We start from the raw sequence: 22831 nt of genomic DNA, 5'->3' as shown, positions 1-22831 counted from the left end.
CAGAGATGCTGGCCATAATCTTCCAAACATATTTAGAAACAGGGGTGGTGCCAGAGGACTGGAGACTTGCAAATGTTGCACCCTTGTTTAAAAAAGGGTGCAAGGATAAACCCAGCAACTATAGGCAACATGGATACAGAATTGGCTAAGTGACAGGAAACAGAGAGTAGTGGTGAACGGTTGTTTATCAGACTGGAGGGAGGTGTAAAGTGGTGTTCCCCAGGGGTCGGTGCTGGGATCACTGCTTTTCTTGATTTATATTAATGACTTGGACTTGGATGCACAGGGCACAATTTCAAAATTTGCAGATGACACAAAACTTGGAAGGGTTGTGAATAGTGAGGAGGATAGTGATGGACTTCAAGAGGATATAAGACAGGATGGTGGAATGGGCAGACATGTGGCAGATAAAATTTAACGCAGAAAAATACGAAGTGATACATTTCAGTAGGAAGAATGAGGAGAGGCAATATAAACTAGAGGGCATAATTCTAAAAGGGGTATGGGAACAGAGAGATCTGGGGGTATATGTGCACATATACCCCCACATTGAAGGTGGCAGGGCAAGTTGAGAAAGCGGTTAAAAAAGCAAATGGGATCCTGGGTTTTATATTAGAGGCATAGAGTACAAATGCAAGGAAGTCATGATGAACCTTTATAAAACACTGGTTCGGCCACAACTGGATTGGCTGTGTCCAGTTCTGGGCACTGCACTTTAGGAAAGATGTGAAGGCCTTAGAGAGGGTGCAGAAGAGATTTACGAGAATGATTCCAGGGATGAGGGACTTTAGTTATGTGGATAGACTGGAGAAGCTGGGGTTGTTCCCCTTGGAATGGAGACGGTTGCGAGGAGATTTGGTAGAGGTATTCAAAATCATGAAGGGTCCAGACAGAGTAGATAGAGAGAAACTGTTCCCATTGGCGGAAGGGTCAAGAACCAGAGGGCATAGATTTAAGGTGACTGGCAAAAGAACGAAAGGTGACATGTGGAATATCACCATCCTCACCAGGCACGGCATGCACTTCCACCACTTGTAGCTCTACAACACAGTGCTGTGCAACAGGCACTGCACAAGAACACAGAGGGGAACAACAGAGGGGCCAACGTCGCAGGAGGCACCAATTTAACAGAGGGTCTACAGACCGAGGCTCAGCTTCCTGGACCTCTCTGAGGAGCAGTGCATATGAAGGCTGAGAGTGAGTCGCCAGGTGGTCACAGACATCTGCAGCCTCCTTCATGCCGAGCTGCTCCCGGCTGGGCATCTCATTACCTGTCGCAGTTAAAGTGACCACTGCCCTCAACTTCTTTGCCGTCAGATCATTCCAGGGTGCCACCAGTGACATTGCTGTGGTCTCTCAGTCGTCCGCACACAAGTGCATAAGGCAGGTCACCAACGAGTTGTTTCGCAGGGCCTCGCAATACGTCAACTTCCCCATGTACGACCTCAGCCAGACGGAGAGGGCAGTGGGATTCCACTCTGTGGCTGGCTTGCCACCTGAACAGGGTGCAATAGATTGCACACATATCGCAATCCAGGCACCTCCGCACAAGCCAGGACTGTTCGTCGACAGGAAGGGTTATCACTCCATCAACACTCAGCTCGTTTGTGACCGCTGTAAAAGATTTCTTCACGTGTGTAAGAGATTCCCTGGCAGCTGCCATGATTCATTCATTCTGAGGGAATAAAATATCCCGGACCTCTTCCATGCGCCAAACAGCCTTAAGGGGACAAGGGATATCCCCTGCACATATAGTTGATGACAGCTCTGAGGAACCCCATCAGCGAGCAACAGCGTCGATACAACGGCAGCCACATCACCACCAGGTCGGTAACTGAACATGCATTGGGACCGAAGATGCGATTTCGGTGCCTTGATCGTTCTGGGGGAGCGCTTCAATACGCACCAGCGAGAGTGGGTCACATTATATTAGTGTGTTGTGTCCGGCGCAACAGAGAGGGGTACTGGTTGATGAGGCCCCATGCCCTCATCCAACATCCACATCTGCCATCAACATTGAGGAGGAGCAGGAGCAGGAGCAGGAGGAGGATGAACCCATGGGCAGAGCAGCAGCTCACCTGGCTATTCGTGAGGCCAGAGGGTCACTGATATGTGAACGGTTCTCATAAGATCACAAAGTGAGAATAGTCCAGTCCTCACACCACCTGGAAAGAGCAACACCAACACCAGCCCACCTCCCCCCCACCGCACAAAACTGTCCTGCAACTACACATACACCCACTGTAAAGTCACCCATTGGGTGGCATCAAGTGTCGCTGTTCGTGATGAAGCACATGAAAGGGCCCTATCACAAAAGGCAGTCAAAAATGGGCAAGGCGTGGCAGTAGTGATGAGAATGATAACATTTAATGTAAACAATTTTACAACACCAAGTTATAGTCCAGCAATTTTATTTTAAATTCACCTTAAATTCAATATTAAACATTTAATGTGACATTAATAAAAAACAAATATAAATGAAAAACATGACAGTCTGTCAAACATCCTTGTACATACCCTCTGTGATCACAAATCCTTAGCCTTTCTCTTCCTACCACTTCTACGTGGTGCATCCCCTATGGCTGCAGCAGAGGTAGTGGCAGGTCGCTCATGTCCTTGCCCTGACTGCTTTGATGCTTTTGGCCTAAGCCCTCTGGGTTTTGGAGCCCGTGAGGGCCCTGCCAAAGACTACTCCACCTGCACCTATGCAGAGGCAGACTCGCCCACCTGGAGAGGAGGCAGCATTGTGGGTACTGGTTGAGAGGGGGGCAACGGGTGAGGCGTGGGAGGGCTTTGAATGGTGTCCCCACTCACCATCATCCCTCTCCTGGACCAGGCCCACATCACTCCTATCACTCTGCTGGATAAGAGTTTGGAGGACATGTATGATGCCTTGGAAGTCCAATTGTAAAGTTTCTGTCTGCCTGTTTAAGGCGGTAGAATATTGTTCACCCTGAGTCCGAACTGCCGTTGTCAGGACCTGAATGGACTCATTTGTGAACCATGCTTGAAGCTCATTGGAGGTTAGCCTTCTCTCTATCGCAGACATTCCTGCATCTACCTGTGACACTATCTCAGATAGTTCCTCATGTACCTGTGCCACCATTCCACTAATGCAGGACTTGGACTCCTCCATCCTCAGCGTCATTGTGGAGAGTGCGCATGGCACCTGTTCCAGTACCTCGCAAATGTGCTGCTGTCCCTCAATCACGCTCCTTTTAAAGGATGGCCCCCAGGGTTCAGCACCTGTGTCCAGCTGAGCAGAGCATGGAGGAGTGCGGCCACCGACGTGGCCTCTCCACAACTGCCCCTGCCACCAGTGTCTGCTCGTGCTCACCAGGTGCCAACCCAACTAACTGATTACTAGGACCCACCGAGGTGTCAGTATCTGCGCCGGTGGGTGGCTCACTAAGATGTGACGGTGCACCCTCAGAGGCCGGGAGCACCTCTGAGGAATCGCCCTCTGCTGTCATGTAGTTGTTGAAGGGCCTGTAAGCGAACAGAAGGCAATATTAAACATCATCACAGATGTGTCATGTTGCAGTACGCATACTGAGGTGTTCAGTTCAACATGCCAAACATTGTTAATATCAATTCATGTTGTGTGTGATGAATGTTAAAGTTATGTCACCAGATGTTTGTGGGGTGCCAGTCTTGGCGTCCCCGACGGACAGGCTCTCGAGGGTGCAGCTGATCTTCAGGGCCTCCTCCTCCGCCTCTGTGAGGACCACTATTTGTTGTGGCCCCCCTCCAGTCCTTGCCCTCTCGCGTGCATTTTCCGCTCTCTTCTACAAGGGGAGAATGTACAGACGTGTGAGTGAGTGATGGTGAAGTGGTCAGCCGATGAATGCATTGCTTTGGGTGAGGCTGACGAGGAAAGAAGTGCATCAGAGGGTCAGTATCAGACAAAGACATCACATTGGATCAGGATTGAGGTGAGTGGTAGTGGTGGGGTCACAAATGGGGAGGTGAGGAAGTGAAGATAAGTTGAGGATGAGTCTTAAGTGGGTGTGAGGATTGATGTAATAGAGTAGTCTTGGCAGTGCAGAATGAGTTGAGGGGAGGGGGGGTGTTGTGGTGATGTGCAACATGATATGCAGGAGATTCAGTAAGTGTACTCACTTTTGCTGACCTAGTTAGGTCATTGAAACGCTTCCTGCACTGGACCCAAGTGTGGGAGATGTTGCTCCTGCTGGTGACTTCCTCTGCCACCTCGAGCCAGGCGCTTCCTCCTGTTGGCCGGGTAAAATAGTTCCCTCCTCCTCCCCACCCCGGCCTGCAGCACCTTAAGTGAGGCATTGCTGAATCTGGGAGCAGCTTTGCCCCTGTGCTGCTCCATTGTGTCTTCTTGCTCCAGGAAAATCCATTGGAGAAATGGCCCTTTAAATCTAGATGCTGCAGCTGACAGCCTGTCATGCGGGTGTGTAGTCCGCATGCAGCTTTTGAACGGCAAACCCGGAAACAAGATTAATGGCCACCAATTAAGTCGCGATCGCGTGGGGAACAGTAAGTTTTTATTATTCGTGTTTGCCATGCGCCCATTGACCCCCCCATCCCGCTGCCATCCCTCCGCCTTATTAAAATTGTGCCCTTTGTGTCCTCCTCACAGCTTACTTTCCCACCTAGCTTTGTATCATCAGCAAACTTGAATACATAACACTCGGTCCGTTCATCTAAGTCACTCATTTCGATTGTAAATAGCTGATGCCCAAGCACTGATCTTTGCGGCACCCCATTAGTTATAGCCTGCCAACCTGAAAAAGACCCGTTTATCCCTACTCTCTGTTTTTTTGTCCGTTAACCAGTCATCTATCCATGCTAATATGTTACTCCCAACCCCATGAGCCCTTACCTTGTGCAACAACCTTTTATGTGGCACCTTATCAAATGCTTTTTGAAAATCCAAATATACTACATCCACTGGTTCCCTTTTATCTACACTGCTAGTTACATCTTCAAAAAACTCTAATAAATTTGTCAAACACGATTTCCCTTTCATAAAACCATGTTGACTCTGCCTAATCATATTATGATTTTCTAAGTGTCCTGTTACCATCTCCTTAATAATGGATTCCAGGAGTGGGAGAGCTGGTTTTGGTGGCAGATAACCCGTCAGACTTCAGTGGGAGCCTCATTAATAAATGCCACGACGTACATGGGACCCTAATGCCATTTTAACCTGCTCCTGAGCTGGGCGCTGTGGCCAGGTAAAACTATCAAGAAACTAGTGAGACCCTCTAACGTAAGTTAAAGAAAAACTTTCCTTAGTACGGGATGCGCCTCCTGACCCCAGGAGGAAAGTCCAGCCTCTGCTGTCCCGTTCCCCCCCTGCTGGGAGACCCTTGCAATACCTCTCCACCCGATCTTCATCCATCCCCCCTCGACGGCCAGCTGCCACTTCCTGCCCAATACAGGTGAGCAGCTGACCAGCGGCATTCAAATAAGCCCGAGCAGTTAAAATCTGCCGAGCCTCCAATGAAGACTCCTGTGCAGGATTGCCATCTGTCCTGCCGGGGGTTAAAATGAACCCTATAGTGTTCCTCATACATCACAAAACATTTTAAAAAAAGAATTTAGCCCCTCAGTTGTCAAATGAACAATGTCTTTAAAAACAAAATGGGTAACATTCATTACCTGCATGGTGTAAAGCTGTCTTCCCATTAATGTCAGCACATTCCACAGGACACTTGTACTGTTAACAAGAAACAGTGAGAAGACAGAAATTTGTTTAGTGCTCTACTCTAGAAATGTGTATATGCTTTGGATACAATAACAATGTTAACTAATATATATTTTACATTCCCTGCATTAGTCTGATTACATCCTGCAGGACTTACCTCATACCAAGATAAAACATATGAACATTCTGACAGATATATTACAGCAGAGGGGAAAAATTCTCGACAGAGACAGCCTTTTTCTTGTATAGTCAAACAATGTAATTCTTAATTTACTCAAGCATTTAACCTATCAAGATCATTATACTATAAACTATATACTACAAAGGAAGATGGTAGTGGTTTTTGGAGGCCAAACATCTCAGCCCCAGGACATTGCTGCAGGAGTTCCTCAGGGCAGAGTCCGAGGCCCAACCATCTTCAGCTTCTTCATCAATGACCTTCCCTCCATCATAAGGTCAGAAATGGGGATGTTCGCTGATGATTGCACAGTGTTCAGTTCCATTCGCAACTCCTCAGATAATGAGGCAGTCCGTGCCCGCATGCAGCAAGACCTGGACAACATCCAGGCTTGGGCTCATAAGTGCTAAATAACATTCGTGCCAGACAAGTGCCAGGCAATGACCATCTCCAACAAGAGAGAGTCTAACCACCTCCCCTTGACATTCAACGACATTACCATTGCCGAATCCCCCACCATCAACATCCTGGGGGTCACCATTGACCAGAAACTTAACTGGACCAGCCATATAAATACTGTGGCTACAAGAGCAGGTCAGAGGCTGGGTATTCTGCGGCGAGTGACTCACCTCCTGACTCCCCAAAGCCTTTCCCCTACAGGGCACAAGTCAGGAGTGTGATGGAATACTCTCCACTTGCCTGGATGAGTGCAGCTCCAACAACACTCAAGAAGCTCGACAACATCCAGGACAAAGCAGCCCGCTTGATTGGCACCCCATCCACCACCCTAAACATTCACTCCCTTCACCACCGGCGCACTGTGGCTGCAGTGTGTACCATCCACAGGATGCACTGCAGCAACTCGCCAAGGCTTCTTCGACAGCACCTCCCAAACCCGCGACCTCTACCACCTAGAAGGATAAGAGCAGCAGGCACATGGGAACACCACCACCTGCACATTACCCTCCAAGTCACACACCATCCCGACTTCGAAATATATCGCCGTTCCTTCACTGTCGCTGGGTCAAAATCCTGGAACTCCCTTCCTAACAGCACTGTGGGAGAACCTTCACCACACGGACTGCAGCGTTTCAAGGCGGCTCACCACCACCTTCTCAAGGGCAATTAGGGATGGGCAATAAATGCCGGCCTCGCCAGCGACGCCCACATCCCATGAACGAATAAAAAAAACAAGCTGAAGTGCAAGTCAAATTTATGAGGTTACCAATAATTTTTGAATGATGAGATGACATAATGATTAATTTCAAAAGTACAAAAATTAAGTCCTTACAAAAGAGACTGTCAGAATTACAAACGTCTACAGGCAGAATTTTAACTGTGAAAAACTGGTGGGTTGGGGCATTGAAAATTGCAACAGTTTCAGACCCGCCCCCAACCCGCCCATTTCCGGTTTTCACCGGGGCAGGCAACTAACCTAGGCATGAGGGGAGACGAGAAGGCCCGAAACTGCAGATCTGTGCCTTTATAGCACAGCTTGTGGGCAGGAGTGCTTCCCCAGGCCCAACAAGCCGACCTGTAGTGAACTCCCCCAATGATCGCGGACACCACCCGGTAACGATCGCAACTCCCCCCTGCAACGATCGCGGACCACCACGATGGCCCCTGATCCCAACACCCCCCCCACCGCACCTCAGTGACCAACGCCCAAACACCCCCCATGACTGACTCCCCCGTGACTTACCTCTTCCCCCCCCTGATGACTGACTCCACCCTCCCCCCAAGACCCCTATACCCATCGGAGTCCCCGTGCCCACCCATGCTCCCCCACCCCCACAAATCCATACAATCTAAGATTTACCTGAAGACTTATCTTTTCACGTCCTCCTCCTTGCTCTGATCCCGTCCAACTGAGACCAGCCTGTCAAATCAGGCCAGTCTGTCGGACAGCAAACCGATAAAGAAAAACAAAAGAAGTCCTTACATCAAAATCGTAAGGTCATCCAGGAAACCCGTACTTCTGGGTTTCCCGTCCGCGATTCAACACCCCCGCTCCCTTCCCAGCTCCAGGTCAAAATCCTGGCCGAATTCTTTCCTCATCCCGAAGTAGTAAAACCAGTCAAAAGTTATGACAGTATCGTTACTGTTTAGTAGTTTCAAAAATAAATGCCAAACTACATGAATATTGAGCTTTCAGCTGCAGTACGACAAGAAACAGGCACTGTTTAATAAGATGGAGAATCTAACCATGTTTCCTTCTGGATGAAAGATGGAGTCATTTCTATGTACTCAGTGCATCTAATGCCACCTTTACATTGCGCATCTGCAGTTAAAGTCATACCACATTTTCCCTTGTGCCAATTCCAAAAGTCCTTAAATTGCCAGTACCAGGCCAACCATAACCTTACAGATCTCCTGCATGTAATATTTCACTATTCTGTGTAGCAATTGCAGAGAAAGTGCAGATGATACAATATCCACCTTCTAGTTTTAATAAAAAAAACTTTCGGCACCTTTAATAAAAACTCTCAGGCTGCCTCCTACACAGACACTTTTGTTTTGCTACCTATTAAAGAGTTAGTTGCCCTCTCTGCTTTTCTGGTTCAGAAAAGACCAGCTGTAAAGGAAGCAATGTAAATCTCAGTATATATGAGTTTGAGCAGCATGCACAGAGCTCCACCACCCACCTCGATACCAATGAGTTGGGCTGATTAATGAGTACTCCCCACTCGCACTGCTACATGATCTAGTGTGATAATAGCCAATATCTAGTTAACATTTTATTTGGAAGAAATAGTTTCAATCCTTTCAGTCCGAGTTTTTGTTTTCTACGCATTGAACACAGGAGTTTAGCGGTTTGAACTAGTTGCTATTTTCAATGCTTATATTACTTACATTAGCAGGTAGTGAACAGGGAGTGTCATAAAACCATATTAAAAAATCAACCAGACTTTTAAAAGAGTGCATTTTTAAACATGTAATGAATTTTTAATCCAATTACTGTTTTCCAGCTTAAAATCGCATGCGCTAAGAACTGTCTCCATCCTCTCAGGTCTTCTCTTCTTCCAGACTCATCCAACAAGCTTACCTTAACAGGAAGGACGGGTCAGAAGGGAGAAAAGCAAAAAGTTTTTTAAAAATAGGAATGGCGAGTACAGCCATCAGGATGAAACCAAAGCAAGTAAAATAGATTGATTTAAAAAATGGAAAGAACCTCAAAAGAGAAAAGAACAGTTTTGAAAAAAAAAGGAGTGAGAAAAAGGAGACATTAACAGAAAGAGAGGAGGGGGAGGGGGCGGTGGGAGCGAGGACACTCGTGCGCGCTAGAGGGGGACAGGGGAGCGCGAGAGGGGGGGCAGGGGAGCGCGCGAGGGAGGGGGGAAGGGGAGCGCGCGAGGGAGGGGGGAAGGGGGAGCGCGCGAGAGGGGGGGCAGGGGAGCGCGCGCGCGGGGGGGAAGGGGAGCGCGCGAGGGAGGGGGGGAGGGGAGCGCGCGAGAGGGGGGGCAGGGGAGCGCGCGGGGGGGGGGGCGGCAGGGGAGCGCGCGCGAGCTGGGGGGGGGGGCAGGGGAGCGCGCGCGAGCTGGGGGGGGGGGGCAGGGGAGCGCGCGCGAGCTGGGGGGGGCAGGGGAGCGCGCGCGAGCTGGGGGGGGGGGGGGGCAGGGGAGCGCGCGCGAGCTGGGGGGGGGGGGGGCTGGGGAGCGCGCGCGAGCTGGGGGGGGGGGGGGTTGGGGAGCGCGCGCGAGCTGGGGGGGGGTTGGGGAGCGCGCGCGAGCTGGGGGGGGGGGGGCAGGGGAGCGCGCGCGAGCTGGGGGGGGCAGGGGAGCGCGCGCGAGCTGGGGGGAGGGGGGGGGGCAGGGGAGCGCGCCCGAGCTGGGGGGGGGGGGGGGGGCAGGGGAGCGCGCGCGAGCTGGGGGGGGGGGGGGGCTGGGGAGCGCGCGCGAGCTGGGGGGGGGGGGGGGTTGGGGAGCGCGCGCGAGCTGGGGGGGGGGGGGGTTGGGGAGCGCGCGCGAGCTGGGGGGGGGGGGGGCAGGGGAGCGCGCGCGAGCTGAGGGGGGGGGGCAGGGGAGCGCGCGCGAGCTGGGGGGGGGGGGCAGGGGAAGCGCGCGCGAGCTGGGGGGGGGCAGGGGAGCGCGCGCGAGCTGGGGGGGGGGGGGGGCAGGGTGAGCGCGCGCGAGCTGGGGGGGGCAGGGGAGCGCGCGCGAGCTGGGGGGGGGGCAGGGGAGCGCGCGCGAGCTGGGGGGGGGGCAGGGGAGCGCGCGCGAGCTGGGGGGGGGGCAGGGGAGCGCGCGCGAGCTGGGGGGGGGGCAGGGGAGCGCGCGCGAGCTGGGGGGGGGCAGGGGAGCGCGCGCGAGCTGGGGGGGGGCAGGGAGCGCGCGCGAGCTGGGGGGGGGCAGGGAGCGCGCGCGAGCTGGGGGGGGGGGGCAGGGGAGCGCGTGCGAGCTGGGGGGGGGGGCAGGGGAGCGCGCGCGAGCTGGGGGGGGGGGGGGCAGGGGAGCGCGCGCGAGCTGGGGGGGGGGGGCAGGGGAGCGCGCGCGAGCTGGGGGGGGGGGGGCAGGGGAGCGCGCGCGAGCTGGGGGGGGCAGGGGAGCGCGCGCGAGCTGGGGGGGGGGCAGGGGAGCGCGCGCGAGCTGGGGGGGGCAGGGAGCGCGCGCGAGCTGGGGGGGGGCAGGGGAGCGCGTGCGAGCTGGGGGGGGGGGCAGGGGAGCGCGCGCGAGGTGGGGGGGGGGGCAGGGGAGCGCGCGCGAGGTGGGGGGGGGGGCAGGGGAGCGCGCGCGAGCTGGGGGGGGGCAGGGGAGCGCGCGCGAGCTGGGGGGGGGGCAGGGGAGCGCGCGCGAGCTGGGGGGGCAGGGGAGCGCGCGCGAGTTGGGGGGGGGCAGGGGAGCGCGCGCGAGCTGGGGGGGCAGGGGAGCGCGCGCGAGCTGGGGGGGGGGGCAGGGGAGCGCGCGCGAGCTGGGGGGGGGGGGCAGGGGAGCGCGCGCGAGCTGGGGGGGGGGGCAGGGGAGCGCGCGCGAGGCTGGGGGGGGGCAGGGGAGAGCGCGCGAGCTGGGGGGGGCAGGGGAGCGCGCGCGAGCTGGGGGGGGGGGGCAGGGGAGCGCGCGCGAGCTGGGGGGGGGGGGCAGGGGAGCGCGCGCGAGCTGGGGGGGGGGGCAGGGGAAGCGCGCGCGAGCTGGGGGGGGGGCAGGGGAGAGCGCTGCGAGCTGGGGGGGGGCAGGGAGCGCGCGAGCTGGGGGGGGGGGCAGGGGAGCGCGCCGCGAGCTGGGGGGGGGGGCAGGGCTGAGCGCGCGCGAGCTGGGGGGGGGGCAGGGGAGCGCGCGCGAGCTGGGGGGGGGGGCAGGGGAGCGCGCGCGAGCTGGGGGGGGGCAGGGGAGCGCGCGCGAGCTGGGGGGGGGCAGGGGAGCGCGCGCGAGCTGGGGGGGGGGCAGGGGAGCGCGCGCGAGCTGGGGGGGGGGCAGGGGAGCGCGCGCGAGCTGGGGGGGGGGCAGGGGAGCGCGCGCGAGCTGGGGGGGGGGCAGGGGAGCGCGCGCGAGCTGGGGGGGGGGGCAGGGGAGCGCGCGCGAGCTGGGGGGGGGGCAGGGGAGCGCGCGCGAGCTGGGGGGGGGGGGGCAGGGGAGCGCGCGCGAGCTGGGGGGGGGGCAGGGGAGCGCGCGCGAGCTGGGGGGGGGGGCAGGGGAGCGCGCGCGAGCTGGGGGGGGGGGCAGGGGAGCGCGCGCGAGCTGGGGGGGGGCAGGGGAGCGCGCGCGAGCTGGGGGGGGGGCAGGGGAGCGCGCGCGAGCTGGGGGGGGGCAGGGGAGCGCGCGCGAGCTGGGGGGGGGGCAGGGGAAGCGCGCGCGAGCTGGGGGGGGGGCAGGGGAGCGCGCGCGAGCTGGGGGGGGGCAGGGGAGCGCGCGCGAGCTGGGGGGGGGGCAGGGGAGCGCGCGCGAGCTGGGGGGGGCAGGGGAGCGCGCGCGAGCTGGGGGGGGGGCAGGGGAGCGCGCGCGAGCTGGGGGGGGGGGCAGGGGAGCGCGCGCGAGCTGGGGGGGGGGCAGGGGAGCGCGCGCGAGCTGGGGGGGGGGGGGGCAGGGGAGCGCGCGCGAGCTGGGGGGGGGGGCAGGGGAGCGCGCGCGAGCTGGGGGGGGGGGGGCAGGGGAGCGCGCGCGAGCTGGGGGGGGCAGGGGAGCGCGCGCGAGCTGGGGGGGGGGGGCAGGGGAGCGCGCGTGAGCTGGGGGGGGGGGGCAGGGGAGCGTGCGCGAGCTGGGGGGGGGGGCAGGGGAGCGTGCGCGAGCTGGGGGGGGGGCAGGGGAGCGGTGCAGGGGAGCGCGCGCGAGCTGGGGGGGGGGGCAGGGGAGCGCGCGCGAGCTGGGGGGGGGGGCAGGGGAGCGCGCGCGAGCTGGGGGGGGGGGGGCAGGGGAGCGCGCGCGAGCTGGGGGGGGGGGGGCAGGGAAGCGCGCGCGAGCTGGGAGGGGGGGGGGCAGGGGAGCGCGCGCGAGCTGGGGGGGGGCAGGGGAGCGCGCGCGAGCTGGGGGGGGGCAGGGGAGCGCGCGCGAGCTGGGGGGGGCAGGGAGCGCGCGCGAGCTGGGGGGGGGCAGGGGAGCGCGCGCGAGCTGGGGGGGGGTGGTGCAGGGAGCGCGCGCGAGCTGGGGGGGGGTGGGGCAGGGAGCGCGCGCGAGCTGGGGGGGGGGGTGGGGCAGGGGAGCGCGCGCGAGCTGGGGGGGGGCAGGGAGCGCGCGCGAGCTGGGGGGGGGTGGTGCAGGGGAGCGCGCGCGAGCTGGGGGGGGGGGCAGGGGAGCACGCGCGAGCTGGGGGGGGGGGGGGGCAGGGGAGCACGCGCGAGCTGGGGGGGGGGGGCAGGGGAGCACGCGCGAGCTGGGGGGGGGGGGGGGCAGGGGAGCGCGCAGCGAGCTGGGGGGGGGGCAGGGGAGCACGCGCGAGCTGGGGGGGGGCAGGGGAGCACGCGCGAGCTGGGGGGGGGGCAGGGGAGCGCGCGCGAGCTGGGGGGGGGGGGGGCAGGGGAGCGCGCGCGAGCTGGGGGGGGGGGGGCAGGGAAGCGCGCGCGAGCTGGGGGGGGGGCAGGGGAGCGCGCGCGAGCTGGGGGGGGGGCAGGGGAGCGCGCGCGAGCTGGGGGGGGGGGGCAGGGGAGCGCGCGCGAGCTGGGGGGGGGGGCAGGGGAGCGCGCGCGAGCTGGGGGGGGGGCAGGGGAGCGCGCTGCGAGCTGGGGGGGGGGCAGGGGAGCGCGCGCGAGCTGGGGGGGGGGGCAGGGGAGCGCGCGCGAGCTGGGGGGGGGGCAGGGGAGCGCGCGCGAGCTGGGGGGGGGGGCAGGGGAGCGTGCGCGAGCTGGGGGGGGGCAGGGGAGCGTGCGCGAGCTGGGGGGGGGGGCAGGGAGCGCGCGCGAGCTGGGGGGGGGCAGGGGAGCGCGCGCGAGCTGGGGGGGGGCAGGGGAGCGCAGCGCGAGCTGGGGGGGGGGCAGGGGAGCGGCGCTGCGAGCTGGGGGGGGGGGCAGGGGAGCGCGCGCGAGCTGGGGGGGGGGGCAGGGGGAGCGCGCGAGAGCTGGGGGGGGCAGGGGAGCGCGCGAGAGCTTGGGGGGGGCAGGGGAGCGCGCGCGAGCTGGGGGGGGGGCAGGGGAGCGGTGAAGGGGAGCGCGCGCGAGCTGGGGGGGGGGGCAGGGGAGCGGTGCAGGGGAGCGCGCGCGAGCTGGGGGGGGGGGCAGGGGGAGCGCGCGCAGTGCTGGGGGGGGGGCAAGTGAGAGCGCGCCCGAGCTGTGGGGGGGGAGGGGGGGCAGGGGAGCGCGCGCGAGCTTGGGGTGGGGGGGGGGGGGGTGCAGTCGGTTTGTTGGACCAACACCACACATTCATGCATTATCGATAGAGGAGTGGAGGAGTTTGTTAGAACTCGGACGCTGTGTGAACAAAACAACTGAATTAAGTTAAAAACCATATTCATTTTCTATTTATAGAGTATTGAGTGTAACTGTACAATGCACTGCATCTTCAACTGTGATATGGATATATAACAAATAATCCAGCTCCCATTCAATATTATATTACATTTACTACCACTATTTCTCTCACAAGTGTTGGTATTACATAAGCTGGGCGCTAGGAAATTAGAGCCATTTCTTAAATTATCAATCACAGACAGCAAAAACATGTGTCACCACTACCTGAAGGATCTTCTTCACACATTCTTGATGACTATTCTTTGAAGCAAGGTGCAAAGCATTGTGACCTACAATTTGAACAGGGGGGAAATGCATTAAAATTCTTGTATCCACTACTACTTTTTAAACTGAAGAATATAAAAATGCCACTTAAATATTAGCTCCTCTTTTTTATATGCACAAGGTGAAGTTAGATATTGAGTCTGAAGTGCTCTTTATAGGAAAAGGACATTATAAATTTACAGCTGAAAATAGATTGCACTGGCAGACAAGAAACATAACATGCACTTCATTTTTTTTCTCTGATTCAGCAACCTCACAGCTGGAATGTCAGTAAGACTAATGGAATCCTGTAACAGAAGAAAGAGATGTTTGTTGGAAGAAATAAAACTGATAATTGATCAATTAATTGACAACTACTATTGAGATTAAAAGAAAAGTTGCTGAGCTGGATATCCAATATAAGTAGTGAATGCTAGAAATATGTACAGCAGTCAACATCTGAAAGAGGAAGACAGATTAACATTTATTGTGAAGACCCTCATCAAAACTTTGAAGTATTCAGCCTGCAGACACGAGCTGAGAGAAACCATGTTTTTGTTATGAATATTCACCCTTGGACTGGCAGCATAACAAGGAAAATTCCAGGCTCCTCGGGCTGGCCATTAGAAGTTCTCAGCTCTGCCTAGACACAGTCAGGCTGGGAAAAATTGGTAATGCTACACTATTCCAACAGAGGAATCTCCAGCCTGGCCTGAATGGAACTTTGATGGAGACTTATTTTCTCAGACGCTACTATGTGTGGTTGTAAATTAAATAATTCCGTCATTGCATTTATTGAAATTAACCATACTGCCAGGGCAGGGTGTTAAAATACAATAGTGCCATAGAGTTGTGGGACTGGCACTAGTACCCACAATTCCTCCAGGTAACCGAGCTTCCCAACCTCGGCCACCTTCCTGTGGGACATCATTAAGTGGAAGCCAAATGCTTCCCCTCGGAGAAGTAAAATTATTCTTCATGGGGCTGTTCATGAGGCTCCTACGAGCAGGTCATTCATCTGCACACTTGGCCACGATGATGCATTACATGTGGAGAACTGGAGAAAGGGAAAAAATTACAACGGGGGCAATACTAATGCAAAAGCAAACCAGGGAATTAGTTAACAATCTAACAGTAAGGGAACATCTAGCAAGTAGTGGCCATAATATGACTGAATTTCATATTAGGTTTGAGAAAGAGAAGGCAGAGTCTCAAACCAAGGTTTTAAATTTCAAAAAGGGAACACTGAAGGGATGAGAAATGAATTGCCCACAGCAAATTGAGCTGAACCCTAAAAAGCAAAGATTCCACCTGTGTAGCTATGCAATCATGATCAACAAATGAGGTGTGAGACAGTATCAAGCTAAATCAAAAGGCTTGCACAAATGCAAGGAAAAGTGGAAATCTAATGCATCAAAGTGATACAAGGTAATAAAGGTGCAAAAACAGCATGTTAAAAAAAAAACTTGTAAGGGATATCAAAGCTAAAAGCAAAAAGTTTTTACAAATATATTAAGAGAAAGAAAGTGCTAAAGGGGAATATGGTCCCACTGAAGACTGTGCCTGCAAAACTGTAATGGATAATAAGGAAATAGCAGATTTGTTAAATGAGCACTTTATATCCATTTTCACAGTAGAGGAAGAGGGCAAAATACCAACAATATAACAGAACCTAAAATAACTCACGGAGAGGAATTTCGAGTATTTAATATAAATAAAAAAGTAGTAATGGAGGAAATAATGGGACTTAAAATAGATAAATCTCCAGGACCTGATGGTTTCCACTCCAGAATATTAAAAGAGATAGGTGAGGAAATCCCAGATCTGTTAGCCATAATTTTCCAAAGCTCTCTAGATTGAGGAATTGTACTGTTAGATTGAAAAATTGCAAATATTATTCAAGTATTAAAGGGAGGGAGGGAGAAGAAGGGCTTTGGAAAATTTGAGTCCAGAGGTAACAAAGGTATTCATAAGGGTTTCAGCAGCAGTGAGGGTAACATAGGAGCAGAAATAAATGATACTGGTAACGGATAGGACCTGATGTTTGAATTTGAGCTCTGGGTCAAACAGAATGAAGGGATTAGAATCATTCGGCACAGAAGGAGACCATTCGACCCATCGTGCCTATGCCGGCTCTTTGAAAGAGCTGTCCAAATAGTCCCACTCCTCTGCTCTTTCCCCATAGCCCTGCAAACGTTTCCTGTTCAATTATGTATCCAATTCCCTTTTGAAAGCTATTATTGAATCTGCTTCCACCACCCTTTCAGGCAGTGTGTTCCAGATTATGACAACTCGCTGCATGAAAAAAAAATCTCTGGTTCTTTTGCCAATTACCTTAAGTCTGTGTCCTCTGGTTACGGACCTTCCTGCCAGTGGAAACAATGTCTCCTTATTTACTGTATCAAAACCCTCCATAATTTTGAACACCTCATTATAAGCAGCCTGAGCGAGTTGGCAGGCAGGGGAATCAATGGTATGGGTGCAGAATTTTTTTTTCCAGGGGCCTAAATCTGTGGCTTTGGTCAACTTGAGGTTCAACTGGAAGTGGTAGAGAGGTAGATCTGGGTGTTGTCAGCATACGTGTGGAATTGATGGATGATGTCACTCGGGTGCAGGATGTAGATGAGGAAGTGGAAGGAGGTCAAAAGGTGGATCTCTGAGGAATTCTGGAAGTGACCCCATAGTAGCTGGAGAAAGCGCCATTTCTGGAGTTGTGCTGCCTGTGTTTGAACAGGTAGGAATGGAGCCATGCACGGACAGTCCCACGGAGGAGAGGCAGTAGAGGATAGTGTGATCAACTAGGTCAAATGTCAGAGATTAAAGAGGACTAGGAGGGATAATGTGCCATGCTTGCAGTCACAGAGCAAAACAGTAAAGACTTTTGCCAGGGCTACCTTTGAAATGTGGGCAGGATGGAAACCGAACTGAAGAGATTCAAACAGTGCTAAGTGGAAGAGGTGAGCGTGCATCTGGGAAGTCCCTGCCTGCAAAATCTCAAGCTTCATAATGTGTCAAGAATCCTTTTGTGTAATCCAATAATTTACAACAAAATATTTAAATATTTTCTAACACAGGTTCCATTTCAGTGGTAAATTGCTTACCCGAGCCATCAGGTATAGTTAGATCAACGCCATGAGTGAGCATCGCTCCCAAACAGTCCACCTGTCCCTTCGTAGCAGCCAGGTGAAAACTGAAAGAAAAACAAATCATTAAATGAAATCAGTGTTCCAGCATTTTTTACATTTACTTTTGAAGTTTTCTTCTGGCACCTAAGCGATTCAAAGCTTTCAAGACCAAGTTTAGTCATAAGTTTAACGTCTTGCATGATTTGATGCTTTTTTCTGTAAGAACAACGATACTTTAGCTGACGGCTCAGAAATGGCTTTATTCCTGCTTTCAGGGCGTTGTTTTCAGTCCAGAATCAAACAAAGATGTCAGGTGTTTTAATTTTGCTTATATAAAAACTCCAGAACATAATCCCTGTGAAATTTTATCCTGGACTATTTATTTAGCGCATAATTTCACTTATTGGTTTTGAACTATTCGTAGATCTCCCGTTGTGTTGCTCAATGAGTCCTCTGCTCTGAGGTTTGCGTTTCCATCTTGATGTTCAATTCCTTCAGCGTCTACCCCTGGAAAAAAACTCTTCCCCCAAGTCACTTACAACTGCACTTGTAAACTCCCAACTGTTTAGCTTTAGGTCCTCGACAGCTGTCGATCTGCTCAATCACTCCCTCACCTCCAGCTTTGATGCCCTTGTCCCCAATAAAACACTTACTCTCTCCCACCCTGGACGTTGCCCCTGGTATGGCTTCCGTCTTCACTTTCTCAAATCAAAGGGGTGCAGACTCGAACGTATCTGGTGCAGAACTGGTTTAACCATCCATCGCCAAATCTTGCTGGATTACATTAAGCACCTTCAAGCCTTGCTCCCCTCTGCTAAAGTCGCATGCTGAAATTCGAAGATAAACCCTGGCTTCATCTCTCACTACAAACCATCTCCTTAAGCCCCTCTCCCCTGCATCCTTCAACAAGTGTGAGGAGCTCGTGGAGTTCTTTGTCACTAAGATTGAGACCATCCATTCAGCTGCATCCCACCTTCCCCTAGCCCGCCAAGCCAAACTTCCCACCAAGGTTCACTGTGACCCGCTTCTTTCTATAACTTCTCTCCTATCTCATCTTACCATTGGACCCGTTACCTGATCTCTCAAACAAATTCCCACTAAACTGCTGACCACTCAACTTCCCTTCTGATCCCCGTGATAGCTGACATTGCACATGGTTCACTCTCCTCAGGTACTGTCCCCCTCTTTTCAAAACCCCCTCCTCAAAAAACCCACCCTTGACCCTTCTGTCTTTACAAACTACTGCCTCATCACCAACCTTCCTTTCTTCTCCAAAGTCCTTGAATGAGTTGACTCCTCCCAAATCTGTGCCCATCTTTCCCACAACTCTATGTTTGAAACTCTCCAATCAGCTTTCCGCCCCTACCGAATGGTGTGACCATGGTGCACTATCCCTCCTTGTCCTTTTCGATCTCTCTACAGCCTATGACACAGTCATCATTCCATCCTCCTCCAATCCCACCTGCTTTCAAAAACCTTCTCCAAACCATTCTCCACTCTAACTCTCCTAATTTTTTCCGTTTCTCCTCCTGATCAGCATTGATTTTCCTTCATTATAAAGTGCTTTGAGATGTTTTCCTGCACGAGAAGCACCTTGGAAATGCAAGAAGTTGTGGTCGGGCGGTTTCCTGGGGTTTGGCAGCTGCAAAGTGAAACAGGCCAGTTTGAAGTTGCAGTCCCCAATATTTCTGATGAAGCCTGTCCAGTACCCTCCTTGAAAATGAAGCTCCTATAGTCCGTAGCTTGTTTCATTTTTACTAAATATCAAACAAAACTCTGCTGAGACTATTTTAGTCTATAAAATGGGATAGTACTTTCAACAAGAAGCATTATCTCTACATTTTCTATCCCTTTAAGGTTTACAATCTGGGACAGTGGCAGTTATGCGTACCTCATCAAAGTATATAAAATATTCTCTGCCACTAGCATTTCATTATGTGGCAGTACGGAACGCTCTTTTCAGGTTTCAAATATTCAGTTGCATGGCATCGGCAAAAAGAATTCTATAAATGACGAATTGTAGTTTTGAAGAAAGGTTCAAGAAATGTAGAGGTGCAATTTTTGCATTCTTCAAATACACCAGGAATATATGACTGTAATCCCATTGACCCAACTTTTTACTGCAAAAAAATTCTACTGCACTCTTCAAAAGGCTCAACAATATTAAGTCCAACAGTAAATAAAAAAGGAATAGTAAAAAAAAAGAAACTTAGTGATTAAGAAATGATGGGAAATATTTACAGGGCTAATGCTGTGAATATGTATTAATTTTATGTACTACTAAAGCTGGTTTTCCGTATTAGCATTTTGAGTATTCAAATATATACTGTTTTTTAAACAAGTCACTATCCTGTAAGATACTGAAGTAATTACTCAGTGCTATCTTATAATTACACTAGAAGGAAAGGAGGACCAACGTAATACAGTGGAAGAGCTTCAGACTACATAGGCCTTACCTCCAAAAAAACATGAATTGAACAAACATTCATTATTGCAAAGCTTAGAGAATTGCAATGTTCTCAAACAATTCAGACACATGCCAGGACATCAAATTTTCTTCATATAACCAATTTTTCCATCATTTGTCTAAATTAATGTTAACATGACAGACATTTTTGACAAAGTCATAAATAATGCTTACGCATCACTGACATGTGTTTTTATTTTAGTGCTTTCTGTAGGCTCCCACACATGTGAAAAGCCACTGAGACACAAATATAATCTAGCTGGAAACATCTCCATTATCATAATTCTGTTTAAATGACAGTATCTAGTTTGCTGGTTTACAGAAGCTGTGGGTGTTGAATGTTTTAACAGTCATTATGTTACTGGTAGTGGTTTGAAATTGGCACAGGAGTAGCTTCACATATCTCTCTGTTAGAGAAAATGTTTTACTGCTCATCTGAATCCTAGAATGTTACAGCACACAGACCATTTGGCCCACCAAGTCTTTGCTAGTGTTTTTTCTCGACTTGAGCCACCTAGTCCAATCCTACTCTCCCCTTCTCATTCTGCATACACTTTAATAGTCATCTTTATCAAAAAACTATCTAGCTTGCTTCAAAATAGGTTATGGACTCTATTTGAAGAATGGCTCATGGCAGAGACTTCCACATTCTAATCATCCTTTGTTATGAATTATTTTCTAACCTCCCTTGTCATTCTTTGTGATTACTTTAAATTTGTGCCCTTTGTTACCATGTTGCCAGCCAGTGTAAACAATCATCATTTGTCTTTCATAATCTTGAATACATCTATCAGGTCTCCTCTCAACCGTCTCAAATCTAGTGAAAACAAGCACTAACTTCTCAAGTCTCTACTCAAAACCGTAACATCCCACCGTCCCCCACCCCCACCAAATCCCTAACATCCTTGTGAATCTACACAACACCTTTTCTATTGCTCATATATCCTTCCTATTATGGAGTATCCAAAACCAGATGATCAGTTAGCCCTAGACATTCCTCAGCTACACGAGGAAATGATTGGTGATCCACAGAGCCTGTTTATAAAAGGGAGTTGATAGACAACCAAAGAGTCTTCATGAAGTCTTTTGAGAATATGCAGACCATACTGCTGAATAACCTGCAGAAATACAGGACCAGCACATGTTTAGTAGTGGAGCACAGATGTGCAAATCCACAGCCATCTGCAAAAAAGTCCTAAGTACAGAAGTCCAAAAAACAGTTTCTCTCAAATACTCAGACCACTGTGACCTTACATTCCAGGTCTGTATTAGATAGGTTGGGGGAGTAGACTAAGAAGAACCTCAATAGCATGGTTCAGATTCCTGTGGTGCGCAACAGCCTGTTCTCACGCAGATCCCTGATAATTCTGGAGAAATGCCTAACAGCTGGGGCATTGTAGGAGGGAGGACAGATGAGCTAGCTATCTCTCGGGGCCACCGCACATCCATTCAATCACTGAGCTGGCCTACTCAAAGGGCTGAAGTGCCAGTTAGTGGACAGCAGTGAGCTGTGGTGCCAGCAGTTTCAGGGTCATCTCATTGAAACTGTCTATGTAAACATTTTATAATGGAATTTCCCTATGTAAACTGTTGCCTGTCACAGTTTGTTGATAAAACCAAACAAATCACTGAAAATGCTTTTTGGGAAGTTTTTTGTCCACAATTTTTTTTCCAGGAACTTACATTTATCATTTCTAAAATAAGATTTTAAACAAAAGACAAAATTCAAAAAGTTACATATTTCACAATAAGATGATCAGATTTCCCATGAAATGGTATTTCCCAAAAACAGCATTTCCCAGTCACCCTCTGCAAAATCAGCAATTCTTCCTAAAGCTCAAGATATATACAGATCAAACTTAATACAGTCATTTATTTTTACCAGTTGTATGAACTGGATCAATATGAAACAATCAACCAACTGCTGGGAAAGTATAGAATTTAATGCCTTCCTTAAAGTTTTTACTTCAACAAGCAAATAAATAATAAAAGGGTAGTCAAAGGAAGCATGGGACCAATTAGGGACAAAAAAGATCTTCTTGTGGAGGCAGAGGGCATGGCTGAGGCATTAAATGAATACTTCGCATTCGTCTTCACTAGACAAGAGAATGCTGCCATTGTAGCGGTAAAGGAGGAGGTAGTAGCGATATTGGATAGGATAAAAATCGATAAAGAGGTGGCATTCAAATGATTGGCAGTACTCAAAGTAGAAAAGCCACCCAGTCCAGATGGGATGAATCCTGGGTTACTCAGGGAAGTAAGGGTGGAAATTGCGGAAGCTCTGACCACAATCTTCGAATACTCCTTAGATATGGGGATGGTGCCTGGAGGATTGGAGAATTGTAAATGTTATACCCCTGTTCAAAAAAGGGGAGAGAGATAAATCCGCCACTTATAGGCCAGTTAGCCTAGCATCGGTGGTGGGGAAACTTTTAGAGACAATAATCCGGGACAAAATAGGTTGGCACTTGGAAAAGTATGGGCTAATACATGAAAGTCAGCACAAACTTGTTAAAGGAAAATCGTGTTTGACTAACTTGATTGAGTTCTTTGACGAAGTAATGGAGAGGGTTGATGAGGATAGTGTAGTTGATGTCATGTATATGGACTTTGAAAAGGCATTTGATAAAGTACCACATAATAGCCTTGTTAGCAAAATTAAATCCCATGGGATTAACCGGACAATGGCAGCATGGATGCAAAATTGGCTAGGGGACAGAAAGCAGAGAGTAGAAAGAATAGAAAAGCAGAATATTCTTCAAAAGGTGAGAGACTAAGAAATGTTGGTATTCAGAAGAGTTTGGGTGTTCTTGTACACCAAGCAACTAGGACGGCAAATGGTATGTTAGCCTTTATTGCAAGGGGGTTGGAGTATAAGAGTAAGGAGGTCTTGCTGCAATTATATAGGGCTGTGGTGAGACCACACCTGGAGTACTGTGTACAGTTTTGTCTCCTTACCTAAGGAAGGATATACTTGCCTTAGAAGCGGTGCAACGAAGGTTCACTAAATTCCTGGGATGAGAGGGCTGTCCTATGAGGAGAGATTGAGTAAAATGGGCCTATATTCTCTGGAGTTTAGAAGAATGAGAGGTGATCTCATTGAAACATATTAAATTCTTAGAGGGCTTGACAGGGTAGAAGCTGAGAGGATGTTTCCCCTGGTGGGAGAGTATCAAGATAAGAGTTTGGCCATTTAGGACTGAGATGTGGAAAAATGTCTTCACTCAGAGTTGTGAATCTTTGGAAT

The 22831-nt window shown here is 52.1% G+C and overlaps 1 protein-coding gene across 4 annotated transcripts in view; it reads right to left on the bottom strand.

The window, feature by feature from the left end:
• The window catches only part of rai14 (retinoic acid induced 14), a 280091-nt gene that overhangs the window by 75725 nt on the left and 181535 nt on the right, over nucleotides 1–22831 (bottom strand). For all 4 annotated transcript variants that reach the window (XM_067984243.1, XM_067984235.1, XM_067984260.1 and 1 more), the window contains 3 exons: nucleotides 17094–17182; nucleotides 13954–14018; nucleotides 5635–5692 (listed from right to left, as the gene is read on the bottom strand). In XM_067984243.1, the coding sequence (XP_067840344.1) occupies nucleotides 5635–5692; nucleotides 13954–14018; nucleotides 17094–17182 (212 nt within the window). The remainder of the gene's footprint in view (nucleotides 1–5634; nucleotides 5693–13953; nucleotides 14019–17093; nucleotides 17183–22831) is intronic.

This window comes from Heptranchias perlo, chromosome 1, assembly GCF_035084215.1.
Source record: "Heptranchias perlo isolate sHepPer1 chromosome 1, sHepPer1.hap1, whole genome shotgun sequence".
In the NCBI taxonomy this organism is placed as follows: Eukaryota; Metazoa; Chordata; class Chondrichthyes; order Hexanchiformes; family Hexanchidae; genus Heptranchias; species Heptranchias perlo.
The sequence above is the reverse complement of the archived record's forward strand: the minus strand, read 5'-3'. Positions and strand labels throughout refer to the sequence as shown.